Source organism: Dendroctonus ponderosae, unplaced genomic scaffold (genome assembly GCF_020466585.1).
Source record: "Dendroctonus ponderosae isolate FM_Combo_2020 unplaced genomic scaffold, Dpon_F_20191213v2 Dpon_F_20191213_4, whole genome shotgun sequence".
Lineage (NCBI taxonomy): Eukaryota > Metazoa > Arthropoda > Insecta > Coleoptera > Curculionidae > Dendroctonus > Dendroctonus ponderosae.
In genome coordinates this window covers 9842192-9865914 of record NW_026018611.1, presented here as the reverse complement: position 1 = coordinate 9865914, position 23723 = coordinate 9842192, and the positions used below count along the sequence as shown (strand labels likewise).

General features: G+C 30.3%; 1 protein-coding gene across 1 annotated transcript; it reads right to left on the bottom strand.

Annotated features, from left to right (window-relative positions):
* Positions 1-100: 100 nt before the first annotated feature.
* LOC109546443 (choline/ethanolamine kinase) lies at positions 101-22625 on the bottom strand. Its single transcript, XM_019917402.2, has 9 exons — positions 22208-22625; positions 21832-21944; positions 13832-14025; positions 11734-11879; positions 4164-4321; positions 2634-2755; positions 2321-2471; positions 1713-1857; positions 101-1654 (listed from the first exon to the last, which is right to left on the bottom strand). Exons 1-9 carry the CDS (start codon positions 22229-22231, stop codon positions 1553-1555), a joined length of 1155 nt encoding a protein of 384 aa, XP_019772961.1. The 5' UTR covers positions 22232-22625; the 3' UTR covers positions 101-1552.
* Between the last annotated feature and the right edge of the window lie 1098 nt (positions 22626-23723).

Below are 23723 nucleotides of genomic sequence, written 5' to 3'. Positions count from 1 at the left end.
CAGGTAAGCACATTCTGTTATACAAATTTCGGAGATATTCAACTCGCATATACTTATTTTTGCGACATATACAGTTGTAGGCTAAGAAAAATAAATACACTTTGTTGTTATTCTTTAGCCTTTATTTTCGAATAAAACAAATACAGACATGTATGGTAAATAAAATTATTTACACTTAGTAAACCATGAGTAAGGTTGCATAGTAAATAGATAAATGCACTACAATTCAGACCTCAAAATATCAGTCTTGAATGTTAAGAAAATTTTAAACTACTACAAATATCGTAAAACTTATTAGTATTTTTCATCATAAAGTATATGATTAAAACTATTAAATGCACTGCCAGTGTACGAATATATATGCTTAAACTTTGAAAATATTGTACTCAATATAAATACATAATACATCATTCGAAAATAGATAATACGATAAATAAAATAAAATCATAACAACTTTGTACTTAAGTAACTTTTAAATCTGACGAGAGTTATTACTAATGTATAACGTTTTTATTGCCGTGTTATATTATCACAAAGGTTGATTTTTATGCGTCATCCTTGCAGTGGAACGTGTAGTCAATAAAAACGTTACAAAAAAGACAATACAACCCGTTTGCATTTCTGGTTCATCTTTTATTTCGATTATGTTTAATGCTTAATGCAACGACAATCTTTGAAATACGAAGGCGCAAATGTGCTTGTAAGATCTAAAAGAGTGATTCTATAATATTCGATAAAATTGCGTAGGAGCTAGTTACTCTATCGCGTGTCCGTTTATTTCAATTTTTAACTAATAATCACCAAAGTAACATAATGTAAAACCAAACCCTGTATGATATTATCTAAAAATTAAAACTACTTATATCGACATTAAATATCACAAATTGTGATTATTTTCTTCACACAATTCACAGTCAGTTTACTACGACTAATATAGGTAGAGGCTGTTTGTAGAAATGGGTATTTATCATTGGATTTTAATTCAACCATTTTTAATATCGGTGCTTATCAAGCATTGAAAATATATTTTCTTTGGGTAAAGAAACATAAATGGAATCTTCTGGAACAGGAAATCAACTGAACTTCTTGAATAAAATTCTGCTGGCCGTTGTTCTCCATCTTTGTTTATTAATGGCCCTATCGAAGGGTCGAAGTAAACAAATGGAGAATATCTATGTTAAATATTAGATCTAGAGAAAGTAATTATAACTGATATATGATGCATGATTCCAGTTATATTTGCAAAGTATAAAGCATGTAAAATGTACTTTTTTACTGAAACAACAAACGGACTATTGCCAGCAACGCGTGTACAAAAACAAAATATTAATTTCCAGTATATTTTGAAATGTAAATTGCACTGGTACCCAAAGGTTTGCAAAATTGCGAATGTTAATCCTAGGAAAATCCATGTCCTCAAATAGATTTTGCGAAATCCGTTATTTAAAAATGTTGAGGACATATTGATTTGATATTGAGTACACGCTTGCCATCTCTATCTCACCCAAGAAGGCTCCGTTATGACTTCGATTTCAGGATTGTGCGAATTAACTTACTCTGAAGACAACCATTCCACCTTTCTCTTGATTTGAAGGTTGCATGATAGACGTTCTTTGAGTTTCAAGTATCCAGTCAGTCTTGAGCAACCATAATCCTTTCAGACCAAAAAACATATTAGTATGATAAATTTTTTTAAATGTTAAAACTCTTACCCAATATCCAAAGGGAATTTCCGAAGTATCTGCATTGATAAAAGCCCAAAGCGACCAGAAGAAGTTCGTGGCTAGAGTGAAAACTTCGACTTCTTTGAGCAGTTTTTTGGGTTGTTCCCGAGATCCTTTTTCGTTCAGATAAGCTCTGTTAACAAAAGTAGGATTAAATAAGTAATTTAAAACTAGGTCGTTGATCATTTTGATAAAAGAAGAAAAGTAACAAAGATCCTTTAAAATTTTTATTCTCAAGAAAATTGTATCAAAAGTTGCTTCAAAAACAACTTCTGCGAAATATATTGTAGTTGACACTAGATATAAAATAATATAGTATATAATAATAATATTATATTATATAATAATTATATAATATAATAATAATAATATTATATTATATAATAATATATAAAGTAATCGCATTGAGTGGTGGAAAGTACAGGTTTCGCGGTCGCTAATTTCAGGCTAAACCCAGCTGCCGAGAGCTAATAGGCTCGAAACCGGTCCTGGGGGTGCCTGAGGTTGGCAAATCTCGAGATTTGCATGCATCTTACATGATTTCTGATACACTCATTAATTGCCGACTAAATTCATGTATTTACTAAATATATTACCTGATGAAAAGAAGTCGTTGTAGCTCGGTTGGGTAATTAGAATAATCTTCTTTGTAGTAAGGATAGTTATCTTCTTTGTAATCGTACACCCACTCGATGAAGTGATTTGCAATGTCAAAACCTCGATAATTATAAGAACAATATTCGAAATCTGAAAAATAATTTAATTAGTTACATATTTATAAACAAAATGTTTGAAAGCCTGGTTTCTTTATATAATTTTGCACTTTTCTTTACTAATTTGATAAAACTGGTTTGTTATTTTTTGCAAGCTTTATAAGATTAAATGGAGAATCTACTAATATCGACTTACCGATAATCATTAACTGAGATTCTTCTGGGTTATTTTCTTTATCATGATCCATATTCAGCAGAATATTTCCTTCTTGCATATCATTGTGACAAAATACAACTGGGCTTTTCTCTTGTTCCATTCTGTAAAAAAATTACAATGTTTAAAAATGAGCTATGAGCTCAAAAATCAGTTAGAATAACACCTCAGTATCAAATATCCAAATAAAAAAAAGGTTACCTATTTTAAACTCGAGACTAAAAAATATGAAAGTTTTGAGTGATGGTTTTTTTAACATTTTTATCTAATTAATTAATATTATCATTTAAAACCATGTAGTAAATTGTGTACTTAATCATTATATGGGGAGTTCGACAGTTTATCTATAAATCGGAACAAACAAAAAACACTTGAATATGATTTAATCCATGAAAGATCATTGATTGCTTAAAAAATTGGCCTGTCTAGTCAGTTTTCAATAAGAAGATTATAAACTTTAATAACGCGATTACATGCTTCTGACTTTTTTATCTAATTTTATCTTAATCGTTTGCCAAATAGGGTGATTCCTAAATTGATACTTTTTGAAATGGAAGAAAAAACAAACATTTTAAAAACGATCTGACTATACTTTAAAACAAAACCTTTTCATCCTGGCTCCTACACGAATTTGAAACAAGTCGTCTTTATGTTTATTGTTATGCCTATGTGCCTTATGCAATATTGAAATATACATATTTGATTTGGTTTGATTTTTGCACCTTTTAGTTAAACAGAATTATGGACTTTTGCGCAAAAAAATTATGAAATTTTAAGGTTTAAAAAAATGTATTAGAAACTGTTCGTTCAAATGATCACCCTGGATATATGCAGCGTGTTAAATATCATATTTTTATACAGGCTTATTTAGCATTTGTATATAAATTAAATAAAACGAACGGAAATGTAAAATTTACCGTTGAACTGAATAAATAGATTTTATTTAAATTGCAATAAAGTCCATTCCGAAATAAAATTACCCTGGAAAGCACACATATTTGCTACATTTAAAATATAATATCACAACGCATGTGATTACTTCCAACTCAAAAATATTATTTTCCAAAATTCAAAAACTCAATATTTATTGAATAATAATGGCAATAATAATGATAATAATAACAAACATTTAAGAAATTGATAAGAACTCTCGAAGTCTTGTTAAACAAAAATCTGGCAATATTTTGTTTAAAAGATAACTGTGTTAAGAGCTACTTCGCACGCAATTTCTTACTCGGTCTTCAATTGGTCCATTTAAATATAATTAAAGATTTAACACTTAATTACTGCACTATGTGACAATAAACAAACACGCAATAAATTAAAGAAATTGGGTTAAAAACTTTTGATGAGAATTAATTTTTATTATGACGGTAAAAAAACTTCGGAATATTTCTATTTACCAAAAGATACCATGTGCAGTCCAAATCCTAAAATTATTAAACTAAGTAACAATAAACCTTTAACTTCAAATATAAAAGTTTAACATTAACGATGAAGATAACAAATTACCTTTGTCGCAGCCATTTAGATTCCGCTCGAAGATCGACATTATCCAACAGTTCTCGCACTTTCTTAGGAAGGTTATTACTCTTCAGCTTTGTATCACAAGTTAGCAGCCACCGAGCAATGGTACCCCACAACCATGTTGGCTCTTTATGTAAAGGCACCTGAAAGAGTTAACATCTACTTTAATACCAATTTGTACATAGAAAAAATACTAAATATTTCACTATATAACGTAATTGAAGGAGCAAGCAAGAAAATCAACAAGAAATAGTCATTAATAAAGTGAATTAATACATATGGTAAGTTTTGAAAAGAACACATCCAGTCTGATGAACAATTTTGCTTGACAAAAATCGATTTAATCGATTTAATTTACAGGACTAGAGATTGGATGATGTCGTTATGAGCCGCCACAAGTGTTGAATTGAAAGAACAGCAGAAGGTTTCTTTTCTTAATTTAGTTTCAGTTTTGAGAAATCAGTTTTGCCGTGAATTGAAATTGAGTTTTTTGTAATCATTTGGCTTATAAACAATTACATTGCATAATTACATTTACATTTGTAAAAACTACAAAAAGATGAGAACACACATTTTATTGATATTTTTGTTTTTGTGCCCTAAACATCTGTAACTTAGAATGAATTAAAGTCAATTGATGATTAATGTGGGTCATTAACATTTTATGATGCTTAATTACGTGAGTTTGATAAAAGTAAGTAATCACTGGGCTTTGCTTTCATTCATTTCAATATGAACAAGCTTATTTGGTTATTTTCGAACATGCTTTAACTTTGCAATTTTGCAATTCTAAATGCTTTTCAAGAGCAAAAAATGTATATATTTAATTTTTGGTTGGTTTTTTCAAAGTGAAGAAGTTTTAATTTTCCATCAAAATAAAATAGGAATTGATGCAATCTTTGGCGAGCATTCGCAAAGAACCGTATTTAATAATACATATCAATTTTAGTGGTGCCACTTTTAATCAGGCGACTATTTCATAAGAATAATGCAAATAATTGTTGTGTGCCTGATAAAGAACAATGGATGGGTATTAGAGTTTTAAGAACTAATTTAAACACGTTTGCGAATCTTGTGACTTTCAAGTAAACTTTGATCGTTGGACTACATTAAATTATTATTAAGACATGCAATAAAAATAGCGGCAAACGTCTTTCACGCCGATGGAACAAAAATTAGACGATAAATACATAAAGAGCCAATGTATTATTTAAGAACTGTTGAACACATTTTGTTACACTGAACTTTATTCGCTATAAATAAGTGCCACGTGTGTCCCGATTCCAACTTTGTTTTGATATAAGTTACGTTACAATAAGTTAATTCCGGATGAAAATTACTTTGAAAATCAACCATAATGGCAAAATAATTGCCGATGTTGAAACGGTCACAACACGTAACCGCCTAATAATTATCTTACTGAAATATGTGATTACTTCCAGCAAAAAATTGTTTTTCTGAAGTAAAAAAGCTCAGTAACCCACAGATGACTAACGTCTCAAAACTGAAGATCAATTTGAATGATTTCACTGTACTGATTGATGAAATTAGCAAAAATTATGATTTTTCCTACTGCTTGAGCACAGGTCCGTACTCAGCCATGGGAAGGGATTCATTGAGCCCCACATTTCTGGCGCTCCATACCTCTGATGGGAATGAGCTGTAGATAAGCTGATGATTAGCTGGAACAAATAATAACAGCATACCCCATATGTGTGATAGTCGAATGAACTAAGTGTTAGACGGCGCTTGTTTTGTACTTAGCCACAGGGATATCAATGTAGGGCTTAATGTCCAAACATTACTAATAACTATCAACAACCTTAAAAAAACAATTATTAATTAGAAGTTGGATATGAAGGATGGAAGCCTAACCAGCTTTAACCAGATATAATGAATTGTTTATTTTAGATTGTACTTTTTACAGGAAAACTAATCTATCTGTTTATGTGTTCCCAATTACAGTAAGGACATCTCACTAATGTGAGAAAAACACAATTTATTTACACAATATCGTTCTTTGAATTAATTGCTTGGGTGCTATTATTCAGTAAGCACTGTTATAATGTTTTAATTTGAAAAACAAACAATGAATCAAATAGCCAAGGTTTAAAAGATAATTTGCTTTGCATAAGCAAACAGATCTAGGACTATTGAATCAATATCGAACTTTGTTTAAGTGTGTTTATGGATAATTGATACATCGCTAACTAGACTAGACTGATAATAATTAGTAAAGTTCATTGTAAACTGATGGATGATATTTCATCTGGTAATAGTTCTATCTATATCTGGTTATAGTTCTATAGCTTCAGTCAATTGATTTAGTATATTTTTTCGGTGTGAAAAACAGTCCTAATTAACTACGTACACAGTACCAAAAGCTTTTTGTTCAGCAAATTGAATTAACTCTGAATAAATCCCCCGAACACGATAACACATTATCCATTTTTTTTTCTGTTTCAAGCCTTGTTTTGTGCCATCTAGTTAAAGACTCGTATTGTATTATATTCCCAATCATTGCATTTTTAGCAAAAATTCAGCACACGTGTAATAATGAGTTTAGGACTAAAAAAATACAATAAACTACAAATATTGATTCAGAAATTATATCAATGTGGCGCAAAATATCTGTTGGATCATCCAATGAGATACGTATATCAGTTTACGCAAGTTTTATTTACAAAATAATTAACAAATCAGTAGCAAACATTTTTTTTAACACATTGACGGGACCCGAACAACAATATAACAAAGAGTTTAATTTACTTTTGGATTTAGACCAATTTAAGTGTGTACTAAGTGAAATCCAACTTTTCACGTTATAATTTTTAAATAATATAAATAGTGATTTGCTAAACCGGATATTCTGCGTATTGAATGATTGCACTTAACAGGATTTTGGTTTTAACTGAGATATTAATTATGGAGCTAAAATGTTTATTATTCTCTGTTTGCTGGACACATTAGATACAAATGCGTGATATATTTACTTGGGTACGAGATATACATACCATATGTATATTATCTATGTATATGTGTTTGGTTGTGCTTAACATCTATATTTACTCGTTACGACAAACTTACAGGGAATTTCGGATATCATAGTAAGCTGTAAATATTTGTTTCAGTTTTGGGATTTAAACCTCCATTTGGATAATACCTAGTCGAATGGCAAAACATTTATTCGAAAGAATTATTGTTTTTTAAAATTTGAAATTAACAGATCAAATGTTATTGTAATATAAAATTTTCCCTACATTTAGTTATAAAACATTTTTTTCACCATTATTTGCACTCTTTTTTGGACCTTTGTACAGCTTAATGTTCTATTAGATGTTTTCAGTTTTCAGTACTTTTTGGTCAACTTCTGAAATTTTGAGATTACATTTTTTGCACAGATACTCGAATCAAAAACAAAACGGAGAGACGCATTGAAATAATTGAAAACACCCTGTATATAGCACATGTCTTCAGATGATATAGTTTGGCCAAATTCAATAATTCGTTGCAAAACTGTTTGTTTGTTCAAAAAATACAATTCAAGTTGAGAAAAACTAGTTTCTTAATTACGAAGTGAAGGTTCTTTGAGAACATCTACTTACTTCTTCAGAAAAGTACGAAACTGGTTTGTATTGTTATTGGTAAAAAACTGAAATACATATACGAAAAAACAAAGTATTTTTTCACGACGACATGAAAGCTCGAGAAACTAAACAGTTTAAATAATTATTATGTTACTTGAACCGTCCAATTATAAAATTTAATCTAAATTGGTAATTGGCTTTTAGTCAGCTACCGGGTGATTTCTATAAATGGACACCTATATTTACCTATTTATTTATAATTTTAGAAAAAAGTACATATTTAGTATAAACAGTATATTGCTTGATCATAAGATCACATGTTTAGATGAAAACGTTTATGTCTAATAATAATAATAATAATAATAGAAAAATTGCGAAAACTTGCATTTTACTTTGGTCATTTTAGATCATTTTAAAAGTTTTAGTCAGATTAAAAATTAAACTAAGTGCGCAAATTTTAGTTTGATAAAAAACCGACATACATACTTATTTTCTGCCCAGAACTAAAAATACAATTTTAAAGTGGAAAATTTATTATTTATATTGACTATAAGCATTAGTTTTTTTTTGTAACCTTAGGCGATTATAAACTCTTCTTCAAATTCTGAATTGCTTGATTTTTTTTCAATTTTTATGGCTGTAGTTGCGTGTTTACTATATTATGGGTAATTATCAGTTGTTAAGAGATTTAACTGTTCTTTAACCTCCATAATATTGATTGAGATATTCTCATATATCCGTGTATATTTCACTATTTGACCCGATAAACGTGATACTATCACTAGCCGCCAACAGTAAACACTAAAACTTTCCGATGTCCTAAATTAATTTTATTTATAAAATGTACAGTGATAAATTGAAGCGACAATGTTATAAATAAACCAAATGTTGTGCAACGAGGAGGTTAATAATCGGTGACGTTTGAAAAACGAAAAATGTATGCGATTGTGCACTTTTGCAGTCCAAGATTTATTCACAGTGTATTTGATGAAAATTGTAGTTGCCAAAATAACTATTGCTACGACGGAATAATATACTAAATATTTACCTACTAAATGAGATTTTAATTAGGAAAACATTCTCTATTCGGGGTAGTTTTTTGGATCAGTTTTCTATTTGAAGACATATAAAAATTGGCTCTTTTACACGCGAAATTAAATTATTTATATGGGAACGTACACGCAACTACAAGCAGTTATTTGTAGATTTGAAAGATTTTGCGATTCTACGAAAATCAGTATGCAGTTTGAGAAATTATTTAGAATTGGAGATATTAGAATAGCAATTTTCAAAAGTTGATAATTTCTGGAAAACATTCAGTACATTTAGTGGTTTTGGTAGAAAATCGATAAAAATATCTACTAATAATAGGACTGCTTGAAGAATAATTCTTCTTTTTTCTTTTACTTCTTCCAGACATTAAACTAATTAATTTTTGCATTTTTTTAGAAAATAATTAAACAAATGGCCGCCATGATTTTCTGCGCTTATGCTTAACCGTTTCCGAAACATTGGCGCTTAACTTGAAAAACAAAATTTATTTTATTATTATATTACTAACTATGTCTTTATACATATACTTTAAGTTTGTTTAATTAGTAAAAAATGCAAATTTCGAAGCTATGAACAAATGTGTTGATTAAAACATAGGATAATAAACAACTATTACAAACTGAATAAATAACAAACAAAAATGGTTGTTCTTGTGGTTGTGGAAGTTTAAATATCCCAAAGCGATTGATGGGTAAGTATATGCGATTATAAATATAATGCGTTTTAGTGATTAAATATTTATATGAAATAACAGTGCATATGCACCTTATTGATTGATTGCAGAAAAAATGTATTCGAAAAAGTAATATTTTTGCATTACAACGTATTGTTGTGACTCCATAGGACATTCTCATTTATCATTTACTTGCTATTTTTGTTTCAAATGACGCTTTAATTTCAGGCCAATTTCGAAATTCGACGTATAGTTCGTCAGAATCGTGAGAATGACGTAACTTTATCCAAATCAAAGGAATTTTTTATTGAAGCGTCTAATATCTGAAGCTATAATACATCTATGAACTTATCGCATATTTCACAATACCGCTTTTATAATTTATGAAACATCGGAATCTACCAATGTATTGCTTCACATCGTATAAATGATCTAGAAGTTCTACATACAGGGTGGCCATGTTCAGAGTTCTTATACATTTTTCTAAATAGTTTGTTAAATGAACAAGACTTGGCGAACAGTGAAACTATTGGTTTTTGCAGTTTTTAAAAACTGCAGGAGAACTGTTTTTTCATGGTTTCACAACTAATGTGCTAATGTGAATAAATTGAAGAAACATGGACGCGAAAGAACAATTTGTAAGCCTAAAAATATTGAGAGAGTAATTATTCTGTTCACGGTTAGTCCCATTTAGCTTTATTCTAGAAATAACAAAGGAAGCGCAGATCGCACTCTTCACAGGGACTTCACATTTGATCCTTCCAAATACTAAATGGAGAAACATATTACTTATTTATTAGTTTTTGACCATAATTTTAATGAGTGCAAAAACACATTTCTCTCTCAACCGCGTGGTTAATAAATAGAATGTTAGGAATTAGTCAAACGAAAATTATCAAGAAATCATTACAAGCTATCTCCATAATAAAAATTTTCTGTTTAACGTGCGGTAGGATATTTTTGCATTATTAGTCCATATTTTTTCTGAAGGTGGAAATAACAGTGAGGTCCGACCGTTTCCTAAAGAAGCTAGAAACCTTTTTTAAAGCCTGATTTAGAAAGAACGAAATTACCGAATAATAAGTTCAACGTTCACGATTCTGGAACCTAATTTCGACCCCTGAGCGCACCAGACCTTTTCTGCGAGGCCTTTAAGGTAGAAAATGTTTCTAATTCTTCTAGAAAATATCGAAAAACGCATAAACCCGGGGAATAAATCAGGTTTTATTTCAGTCAGTTAAAAGGCGAAATTTTTGAAGAATTTGGAGTAAGTCAAAAGCTCCAGTAAATCCCCAAAAATTATAAAAAAACGTTCGCAATTTAAACTTTTTAAAGACAATTTTATTGAACTATTAAAATAGGTAACTCTGTGATGAGTAATCCCGCATTCCCAACTTTGCCATAATTTCAAACAAAATTTAAAAATGTATGCATGAGCTCGAATACGGGTCACCCTGTATATAAAATGGATGTATTGCATAAAAATTATTCGAAATAATTTAAATCTTTCAGCCGTTAAACGTGAAACCAATTTAAGATGATATTTATAACATCAACACAGTGAGTAAGACGGAAAATTTCCGTATATTTCTGCGGTAAACAATCTTAATCGATAGAAAATTTCCTAACTTGCTTCGAGTTAATATCTTTGAACATTATTATAATGTTATACTTGAAACCCAAACAAGGATTTGTGCTTTCACTTGCTTTATCAGAATTATCAGGGCTTAAAATGTCAATTGTTTAATAGAATGGAAGCATTAAAAATGATTTCTAGTCCGACAGTTGGAAAATTCTCACAAAGTGATGTAGTAAATTACTTATTGCAAAATATCGGGATCTTTGATCTAGATTGGCTTAAATGTGCGTCCAATTATTAAAACTGTTTCTAATATTGCGTAAATATTGGTATATAATCTTTAATAATCGTACGTGTTTAACCACCATGGCTAAGCATACGCAAAACAAGCACTTTTGCAAATTCACTAACCAATTTGACGTGAATCTTCAAGTTCAATTAAAGAAGATTATACCGAAATGTTTTTTGAAGAGCACTATATAAATGTCTAAAAATTTGAATAAGCAACCATTTTTTAACAAAGCAAAAAAATGAAACACAAATGTTAAAAACAAAAGGATGTTACCTATCCCACCTCTACTTTGATGATACGGAAGAACCGCAACTTTTGAAAAATCTGAAACAGAATGTCTTAACGCTGAAAAGCGTACTATCGGCGCTTACCTGCATGGAATGCAAAGCTGCCATTTTTTGGGCGATTTGAACCGACAGTCTTGGGTCAGCTAGTTCTGTATTGAGAAGTGGACGTGCATTTATGTATTGTTCCAAACGGCCTCCGGGAAAAACTCCATGAAGTTTCGGACCCAAACCTGAAAAAAAATCATTTTTTATTAATTCACGTATAAAAAACTAACGTATAGAAACGCAAACTAAACCCAAAGTACAAAACTGAACCCAAGAAACAAATTTAAGATTCGAGTTTCCAACATGAAAATGAGTGCTCATCATGTGATGACAATGTTGTCTACCTTGTTCCCCAATAAGTAAATTTCATTTAAGCTTCATTAAGACAGATTCCATTTTTTTTAACGGTTAAAACTTACCAAAATACGAAAATTCAAACCCTCTTGAGAAAATATGATTATGAGGAATTGTGTTACAGCTAAATAAATTATGTGATGCATAAAGTCAAAGCTTCATCACTAGATAGTTTTAAACTGCAAATTGCTTCGCAAAAAGCAATGTAGTGTGGCAGCAAAATGTTTGCCTCATATCGTCTAAAACACGGTTCAAAATGGAAATTTAAAAAATATTTCGACATAATTGATTGTGAGAGTTTAAATGTTAAACTTTAATAAAGCTATAATAAAGCAACTGAAACTTTAAAATATACAAAATTATTTGGTAAATGCAACAAGCATATTTCCGGGAATAGCTTTCGAATAATATGCAAATTTACTTCCGCATGCTCTGGATATTTGCGTTCAAAGATGAAAAAAATTTCAGAAGTAAGCAAAAATTGTAAAATTTTCACGCCAAACTGAAAGAATTCTATTACAATTTTTTTGCAATTATCAGCTTAAGATAGCGTTTACAGTAAAATAAAAATTAAACTCAAGAGTGAATTTGTTAAAAGTTGATAATGTTAAAATCTACAACATTATCTCATAAATTGCATGATACATTTCTTCAGCTCAATGGCTATTTGTAGGTCTTAAAAATCTTAAGGAATGAAATAGAACATAAATTGTAAATTGTAAAGTAATTCACTTGATACTACTAAAATCTACAGAATTTTTATCTTAAATGCAAATTAAATAATTTTACAGGAAAATATTTATTCTAATTTCAAAGCAAAATGTAAATGGCAAAAAAACTGTTCTAATGTGTTCCTCTAATCTACCTATCTGTAATTCGTTTTTGTAAAGCTAATGTCGGTTAAACAGTTTGAGTCTTAAAAAATAATTAACAGATTTTTAATTCCAAATACCTACGTCGTAGATCGGCTTTTTGAAAAAAAAATATAGGTATATCAGTGCTGTGATTTAAAAACTAGTAGCAGAAGTAGTAGAAATCTTGATTTCTTACAGAAATCGCTATCGACCTATATCGGTCCCTTAATATCTATTTTATAATTAAATTTGATTTGGATAAAGTAACACTACACTAAACTAGATTAAGTGAGTTTATCAGAACAGTTTACGCACACCTAATAAAATGTAAAAAATTTGAACCTTTAAGGAACCAAGCACTTAAACAATTACGTTTTACTTGTAAATTTTATTGTCACTAATTGTCTATTTTCAGTCGGATGTTAATAATTCGCAACAAACAATTTTTAGTGTTAATTTAATAAGCGCCCATAGGTTGTTTAATTTTATTTGAAAAAATATATGCCAAATAATACACTCTAATTGGGCATTCAAACAAATTGCAAAGTGATAAACAATGGCAATTACTAGCCATGCTAAGGAATCCGAGTGATAGTGATAAGAGTTACTTAATGGACCTTAACTATTTCGTACCGGAAAACGGCAATTTCAGTGCAACAGTTTAATTCGATTTTGATAAGCAATTGTATTTTCAACCAAATCGTATGATGTCTTGTCTATGGGATATTTTTAAATTCAATCACCCCATACCATGTCGTGTGAAACTATTTTTAGAGATAATCCGATATCTCATGTGTGCACTTACAAGGCATTTTTTAAATGTAAAAGTGCGATATGTTTGAAAAGATAATCGTTTATATAATGAAGCATGCAATTTGCCGTGAACACGTATCGTATTTAAGAGCGATAATATAATATCAGATACTTGCCTCTTTCACTCAATAACGTGAAAATAACACTTTCAGTGATTAAGGCCTCAAGTGCACCTTCTCCATGAGTTTGCCCATAAATTCGAATAAGCACGTCTTTAGGCTCCTGACTTACAGTTTTCTTATTGTCTTCATACGAATCGTAAAAGTCGATCGGTAAGGAAACGTGGTACAAATGATTTGAGAGTCCACCACTGCAAAAAAATAAAATAATGAGTATGTTAATAGCTAATAAATATTATTATTTAAATTGCGGAATGTCTGAAATTCGCTCCCAATTTTTTAGCGATTTTATAGAAAAAAATCTAAAGTGAAATTAATTTCTCCTGCCTAAGGAGCAGCTACAAAAGAGCTTGGACCTTACCTAAATTTTGTCTTTATCAGTCCGAAGTTTAAATAAATGCTGTCCTTTATATATGTTTTATTATATTTTTTGAATCTTGTTAATAAGTTAAACTCAGAGATTCACAAAAAAATTAAATCTGCCTTGCTTGCATTATAAACCGGTCCCAAAGCATGTAAAGCTCCTTTTCCTAAGTTTTTGCAAAACGAATCGGTTTAGTTAAAAATAAAGATATGAAAAGCAACGAAAGTGTAATGAAAACCAACCAGCGATCTGCAATCGACAAATTTGATTCCTTAATACTGCTCAGTTCTGGAAACTTGGAGAATTATAAATTAAAAGCTTTCATGAAAATTATCAATCATTTTTAAACACGAGCGATCTTACCCTAGAAAAGATCAAAAGTTATGTGTGACTAAGCGATTAACAAACCGAATCGAATAACAATTATTTGATATCCCTCATAGCAACAAACGTTGGGAAAACAATATTCTGCTGCTCTAAGAGTGATTTTGAGTTGAAAAAATGTATGTTAAAAAACGCATTCAGTTACCAAACTAGGATTTAAACCCTCAGAACGACTAAATGCTCCTTTTCAGTGTTATTTTGTTAATAATTTGCAGCTAGAATTAAATTGCAATAAAAAATAAATAATTTACCAGCATTTGTAATTCCTAACATAATAACAATCATTCTTTATTTAAGTATGTTGTTTTCAGTAATATTGCAAACTTCAGTATCTACTAAATGCCGTATTATTACGAACATGCAAACAAAATAAATGAGAAAGTTAAAAATAATATTGCCAAAACATATTGCAATCCAGGCATAATATGGCTTTATAGTAGTAGTAAAGAGTAGGTAACATGCACATATTAATGTGTATCGCATGTCTCCATTTCAGGGCTATAACAGTAAATCGCGATAAACTGAAAAAAAAACTCTATAAGCTAAAGAATAAATATTACATGTAAAACGGAATACAATTCACATTAAACGTCCCTAGCAAATGAAAACCTTCAAGATACTGGTTAACAAGTTTAAATTGATTTTAGTTTGATGTATTTTATTTTATTTGATTTTAACTATTTAAACTTTTTAATGACAGCTTCATTGTCTAGAATAGTTTCTCCGGGTATTTTCCGGTGAAAGTTCAGACGTATTTTTTAACGCGTCTAGGTACTGACTATTGAAAGAAACTAAAATAAAGTATTTCTATGCATGATTTTTTTTTACTTTAATTTATCTTTTATAATTTGTACCTTGTTTCCACAATATGTTTTTTTATAATTTTGTGCTCTTGGCTTAGAATTATTTGAGTTTCAGTAAGAACTCGTTTAATTCAATAGTAACTTGTTGCGTAGATCTTCATTTTCTCGTCGAAGCGTCTAACATAGAAGATGTGGTTACTTTGAAGAGTACTTGAGCGTATAAATGAAAGAATAGAAAAAGTTGGTACATATATTTATGGCAAAGATCTCGCAATAAATGTTAAAAATTTTGGTAAAGGATGTGACAAGAAAATATTTGTTATTGCTGATTTTATTAACCGAATTTTCAATCAGCACTTAGACGTACATTTGACTAATTCCTATATATAAAACTTGTGATTAAATTTGCTCACGAATAAAATCGATCAATCGAATTAAATTGATTTTTCAAGTTAAGTAAAGGTGAATCAACATTGTAATGAATTGTGACAAACTATTTGATGTGCAAACATAAACCAAAATGATCTGAAAAATGAAAGTTCAAATTTCTGAGTTTCTCACATATTAAACCCAAACCCAAATGTAAGTCAAGACATACTCAGATTCGCTTTAAAAATGTAATATTGAGTTAAAAAACCATCAATATTTGAGTGCGTTTTATTAGAAAATAAACTAACAAAAAATCATAATAGCCATGTAGTCGCTCAAAACTCGCGAGCTCAATATATAATTATTGTATAAATTGTGGACTTTGTTTAATAAAACAGCAATATAAAATTTAGAAAATGACTTTCTGATTAATCGCGTAGTTAATCCAGCCATTTAGTGTTGAACTGACAATTACAGGTAAAGTAATAACGTAAATCATTAGGAAATTGGCTAATAGATTTCTACTACTTATGAATCACACTACTTGTGTTTCTGGTTAATCATGTTTCTGGATATGCTTGTGATTATTTATTTAGATAAACAAGCTGCTTACTGAAGCCGTGAAAACAATATAGATAAGAGCTGACTGCAAGTGCATTTAATCGGGTAGAGTGAGTGTAGACAAAACACTGCACATAGCACAAGTTTTAAATTTATATGGGACTGAATACGCTGTAAATAGATTAGTAAGCAAGGTCTTGAAAATATTGTTTGAACGGCAATTTAAAACCAAAGTCCAAAAATACATAAATTGATGAGCAACGAGAAAATAAAATTGAAAGGCTATTTTTGCAACAATCAATATCTCGGCAGCCCGTTGATTTCCGAATAACCATACGGTTGCTCTTCGCTGTGCTAGATGAAAAACATATTTATCAATAATTATCAATAACTTTTCTAAATATTTACAGATTTAGTATTTATTTTCCTGCATTCTTCATTGTTTACAACCTTATTCGGCAAGGTTAAACACGCAAATGGACATATTTATGGAAACCTTTAATGTTTACTAATACGTACTACTAATGCGTAATTTAATGTTTCTTTAATAATTATTGTCTTTGCTATTGTTTAATGGCTAGAACTTCTGCGAAATTCGTCTAGTCTATGTATTTTCTAAGAAATATTATATGACAAAGCAAGTAAATTAATTTCTTCTTCATTCATCATTCCCATTAGGAACCTCATCCATTCTTAAGATAAACCGAAAACATATGTCCCAAAAGTATAAAATATCCTGACTTATCGAAATCAATATAGAATACAAAGTACATAATACAATCAGAAATTCCATGTCACCACGATTATTAAAATCCTTCGTTATCAGCTTTATGGCCTGTTTATTCCCAAAATCTAGCCCAGACTTTGGTACAACGTTAATTAATATAGGGATAAAGCGTGTAATCCCTTCTAAAAAGCGTCTAATCCATGCCTGTATTATATTTTGTTAGCCGTAACGATATCATCGTTATCGGTTAAAACAAGCAGCTTATGTGTTTTGTATTTTTTATAGGCTGAAGGTTACACCACTAATAATCCACAACAAATTGTCGGTAAAACGATTAAACTAAAGTTGCGAAACCAAGGCTATTCCCCATAAGTCAAGGCATTTGGGTAACCTTGGAAAAGTAGGATAATTTTCATAGTTGTGTGCATGCACTTTAGGAAACTGAAGTTGGATGTGAACGTTTATACCAAAAAGAAAAAGAAAACGATTCAGTTTCAAGCATCAAACAAAATTATTATGTTGTAAGAAAAATGCACATTCAGACAAGTGAAACTTACAGAAATCAATGAACTCATATGTGTTTAGTTTATATAGTTTATGTTTAGTATATATATATTAGTTTAGTTTAGTTTTGCACTTGATTTTTGTATATAAATATATTATAAGTTCAAGAACTTTTAACCACTTTGTTTAAATTACTTTCTACGTGTCAGCACTTGTTTGATCATTAGGTAAATCTAACAAATTTTTTCAATGAGAATTAACGTATCATTATTCTAAGCAGCCGCACGTAATCATTAATACACGGAATTTACATTCTTAAAAATATAAGAACATGGTCAGTAACAATTGCCAAAGTAAGAAAACTTATCAGTTGCATTTCCTGTTAAAAATGCAGAATGATTATCTAAATTGGGGTCACTCCTACTTAAAGAGCATGAGATAAGCATATGTAATTCTATCATTCTCAATGTGCATTGTTTAAATGCTTCAATGTTTTATCAGTCTAAACCACAACGATGTTTATAAATCAATACAGAAATTAGTAATCATCATCATCATTAGACTGGCGATACTGTTTTCAGATTTATTTAGTTCCAAAGTATCTTAATTAACCCCAAGATTCATTTTGTACAACTTTTCATTTCATTCACTATTCATTTTAAACAACAATTTTCGAAAGTAGATTTAATTTGATTATTATCCACAAAAACAAAGTGCCTAAAAACAATATTTAAGTGTTTCGGAAAGACATATAAATTGCGAAATAGGGTAAGCTGTAGAAAATTTATTGATCATTTCAAAAATTCATTTAAGTTTATGTGCTTTTGAGTAATTTTCAGATAATCTAAACCAACTTTTTTAAAAAGTGCAAAAATTTAATTATTTTTGGCAATCAAAATATCGGATATTTGCTTGTACTTTCAGGTACAGATAACAAATAGATGTGTATATTGTGTTTAAAAAGAGAAACAAAATGTTCCTTCCGGATTTAAAAATAAGGTGTATTAGTTGCCTCTAATTGCACCTAAAACTACATATGGAGCTCATATAGAGCTTAAATCCATAATTTCTCGGTTTTGTTCTCAGAACATTTTTGACCGTTTTCCATCTTAAAATTCGAAGTGAAATGAAGCTTTTCCTAAAGTTTTGGGTAGCTTGACCGATTCAAAAACGAAGAAAAGAGTAACAGCAAATTAAAAATCCATCATTTATGTATATCAATAAATGCTATCAGCTTTAAACCATGGAAAATCCGGTACGGTAAATAACAAAACGGTTGCAAATTAAGCAACATTTTAATTAAAGTAATCTTTTTAAGTAGACCCACTTAGGTTTGTTTGAAGTGGATCACTCAAACCTTAAAGTCAGCCTGTTCACTAATTGTTTTTGTTACTACCTGAGACTTATATTTTATTTTAATGGCCTTTGACTTTTAAGTTTGGAACCGTGAAATGTGATCAGTTGCGATTCTGCGAAAATTCTTCCAACCAAAATTTTTCACCGGATTTCGAGTTACAGCTATAAACAGGTTTCAAGAAAGATGAAATAGAATGAATGGAAAATAAGAGCTAAAAAAGGTAGTCTCTTCTTTTGCAAATAAAAGAATGAAAAATCTACAAAAATTTAAGAATTGAGTTTTTTAACAGGACAAATTTTATGCAGTGTTCAAATGGTGATGCGTTAGTCGCAACTGCGTAATTAAATAATACGTTCCTCAAATAGTCTTTTAAAAAATATATTCGAAATAGAGGTATTGTTTAATACCTTAACTAGAGACTAAGAGTGATTTTGCCTATATATAATACAAAAGAAGAACTCGGACGTTTTGCTTGGAGCTCTATTTATATGTTGCTTAATAAATATATAAAATATTTTGAGAGCTAGATTTTTTCTAATGCAAGCAAGTAATGTAACTAATGTATGCAAGTAGAAATATTTAATTTGGTTCGGGATAAAACACATAAATGCATTTTCATTTTGTACTTATCATTTCAAGACCGTTCAAAAGTTCCATTTTCTGCTTATTTTTCCTTGTTACTCAGTTTTTGCAAATGTACACGATTATATTAGAAATCAGCCGGCAATCCAGAGAAATATATTATTTATATATTATATTTAAAACACAAAATAGAGCCTTTGAACAGAGGATTTAGAAATAAATCATAGTTTAAAATACGATTTTACCAAATTGAGTTCTTAATAATTAGTGCCAATATTTAATTAAAAAATTTCATCATTAAATTAAGTACTGACTAATATTTAGAAAAGGTTCATCCGTTTTATTTTGCAAGAAAATATGAATATTTTAGAATGTTTTATAGACTCCAAAAAAGTTATAAAATCACTAAAAGCTACAAATGGATTTCTTTAGTTTTATAATTTATACGATAGATTATAGATTTGTTAAATCAGTTGAACAAGAAACACACATTGTGTCCAGAATAAGATTGTCTATTGTAGAATCTCAAAACCCTCGAAAATGGAAGAAAAGTTACGGATTTATTCACCTTAGGTCTGATGATCCAAAAAGTTTCGTTTGGTCCTAAGGCTATGTGAGTACAGCTGAATCTTGACGATTTTGTTACTGGCAAATTGGTCGCAAATGAAATTATAGGTACTCTCTATAAGACGTTTTTCTTTAGAAATACCTTAGATTCTTAAATGCTTGATTGCAATTTCCAATAGCTGATAGCTCTCAAATCTTAATCGTACATTATATTTTGTAATGTGTTTGTTTTGAAAGTGAAAAACTTTCAACTTTATCTTATCAAATTCAAATTATCTTAAGAAGGAACGCCTGTAAAGGCAAAGAGACAAAAATATTTGCAGACATAAATAATTGTTAAAAGTTTAATCTGCATAAAAGTGGTACATGATTCAAATTCCTCGACCTAAAAAGATCCTGATACGAGCTCATTTAACGTTACTTTGACGCCCTGTATTTTGAACCTCGTTTCTTTTGAATTGCTACTAAATTACATACTTTTAAATCAGTTATATTCTTAAGTACGTCCTGTGAGATTAAAACTTATGCCGATGATACAGAATAGTTTTTTGATTTTGATCCTGCTGTGGAGATCTTTGATCTGGACTAGTCAATTGTTCTCAAATTTTCAAGAAAACACAACTTAAAAATTTCAGACGGAAAAGTTGCCGCTTTTCCGCCCGGAAGGCAAAAGTAACGGTCTAAGAAATTATATCAACATAAAAATTGAACATGCATTTTTAACTTAATTTAGAGAACGGAACGCATTTCTATCCTTTAAACTTTCAATTCAGTAAAAAATTATGTGAATCCAAATACCATCCAAATCCATTTTTGCAGGTTGCAAATGGAAATACCATTCAAAATGATCAGAATAGCTACAGGTATTTATATAAAATTTTGAAGAAGTAGACATGTTTTTCTGCGAGTATTAAAGCATTCAAGACGCAAATGTGACCATAATTTACTATGGCTATGACTTATTTTCACGAAGATAAAGAAGGAACCCGTTTATCTGTATCAAAAACTTGCTTTTAGTGAAACAGTGCATAGTCGTAAGTTAAGAGATAAGAACGTTTTAACAATGCCACATTATGGAACAGAATCGTTTCTCAAACGTTTGATCCAATAAGCAACACGCAAAAAAGATTTTAAAAGAAAAAAGAAAAAAGTTAATATAATAGTAAATCCTTGACATTCGTAGTAAGTAGACGAAATTGGTTGTTTCCTCAGTGGGAATTGATGAATAATTGAAGGTGTTTCATTATAGTGCAAATGTAAAACCGCTTAACTAACTATAACATGATGATGATGATGATGATGATGATAATAACAAATTAAAGGTTCCGAACTTAAATACTGCTGGACATTTTTTTTCAAACAGAACATTTGATATTTTATTCACCCTATGTAAACCTTGAGATTCTGGAAAACGAGTTGTCCCGCCAATGTACTAGGATATATTTTTCCCCGATTAAGAGTGGATTTATAGATAATTTTAACTTCTTAAGCACATCATCTTAATGTATACCGTTTTGAATAAAATCTAGCTTACATCCATTTAGTGGTTGTACGAAAGTGTTAAAAGAGAAAGGAAATGTTTGCTTATTTTATAAGATAAGTACAGTTGGCTGCCAACGAAAGCTTCAAGATTTACTCGCTGATTTCGTCTTGGGTGTTGAGTGTCGATTTTTTAAATTCCTGTTTTTAATACCAGGTCTGAGTTCAAAAAATAAAGGAGCTGAGGACAAATGGACGCCTTATAGAAGACAGATTAGATAGAAAATTGTATTTGCTCACCTAATATGTTTGAAGCCGATACTTTGAGCAGTTACTTTTTTCCAGGCTCCGTGAAGATAGTCTCTACACAGTCGAGCAGCCACTTCTCTCATTTCGATGGTATCACCATGGATCTGTTTGGAAAAATTAGTTGAAAACATAGTCCTCCACATAATATTAGGAATTCTGCGCATTTTAACGGCAGCAAAATTAATTAAATCAAACTTTTTTGTATTGAAAAGGGCACGTCCGTGTATTTCACAGCAGGTCTGAACCGGGGTCAATAATTTCACGCAATCGCTCGCAACAGGGGTGCAACACAAAACCGCAATAATTTCCAATCTGCTGTGAAAGATTCCAGCAATGCCATTCAAATTCATATACATAAAGAACTCACCTTTTTATTTCCACTTTTCAGCATTTTTCAAGATTGAGGAAGACCGCGTATATACGAAAATAAAATAAATCTATCAGTATTAGGGAACTACTGAGCAGACCGAAGTAGCAAACCGCAAACGGAAAAGTAAAAGAAAATGTCGCTAATCTTGTACGAAAAAACGTTCTATAATTGCCAGAATCACACTGGGGAGTGTAAGGCCAATGTCTTCCTTTTATATTTATGCAAAAGTCCTAATTAAACAGTTCAGTTTGCATAAGATACGACAAACTCCACGATATTCACAACCGATCTCGAACGAAGTACATAAGCCAATGAAATTACTGTTGGGTACCTAAACTGGTTTGGAACACCACATGGAATACTCAGCCCACCAATCCTGACGTCGAACAGTGGGAGAACTCTCACAATTAATGGCCAAGATTTTGGCCTGATTTCAGAAATATCGTCCAGTCTCGATAGTCATTATTCGAAAGACGGTGGTCGGCAAAAACGTTATGTAGCGCCGTGAGAAAAAATTCTTACGGAATGAATTTTACTTATGAAATAAATATCAATTAATTTAAAAAAATAAACGGAATGGTCCTGTTCTCAGTGGCGGCGCCAGCTTTATTTTCCGCTTGGGCGAAAGCCGGTGAAAAAATTTTCAAGATGGGCAAGATATATTTATCTTTTTAATTGTAAGAGTTGGATATAATATATCTCTTTTACCAAATATTTTGCTTTCTTCTTGGGCCGAATACAATGTGAAATATTATTTAGTTATTTTTAGTTATATTAACTTACAAGCGTTGCAAAGATTCTTTTTTAGTAAGAACTTCTAACGACATGTTAAGCAAGGAGCTAACAGAGTCTGACAATACCTTGAGTGTCCCAATATGAATTTACAATGCAGATATTATTTTCATGTTCAATTAAACGCTTTAACGTTTTAATTAAAGAAGCTGGGTTATTTCCATTACCTAGCACTTAACGACGTTTCTTTTAAGAATCATACAGCCCTTTTATTTAAACGGGCGCCTGTTTATCAATAATCTTGTATCAAAAAAGTGGAATTCCTAGGAATAATTTTAAGAAATAGCCCTTTGATTTATTGCAATAAACACTCCATTTCATTGAAAGATTTAAGTTAAATATGATGGTTTCAAATTCCAAATTTTCACATATCCCTAAACAAATCGGAGAAATAATTCATCGCGAACGATTTATCAAAAAGTAACTGCCATTTTGCATCGCCACGAATTAAGTTACGATTTACAGGAAGGTTGCAAATGTTATTACCGGAATAACAACCAAAAATCAATCAAATATTTGTATTAGCACTGAAGACTGCGTCCTTAGTAAGATCGCATCTTTATAGTCAAATCTATAGGAGTTCTTGTGCCTTTCCCACTTTTTTGGATCAACTTAATGTGTAGCGTACTTTTATTAAATCTCCGCATAGTTTACTTTTAAGGCTGTGTTTAATCAGAAATTTCAACAAATCTATACTGTGGTAAAAAGCGTTTAGTGTGAT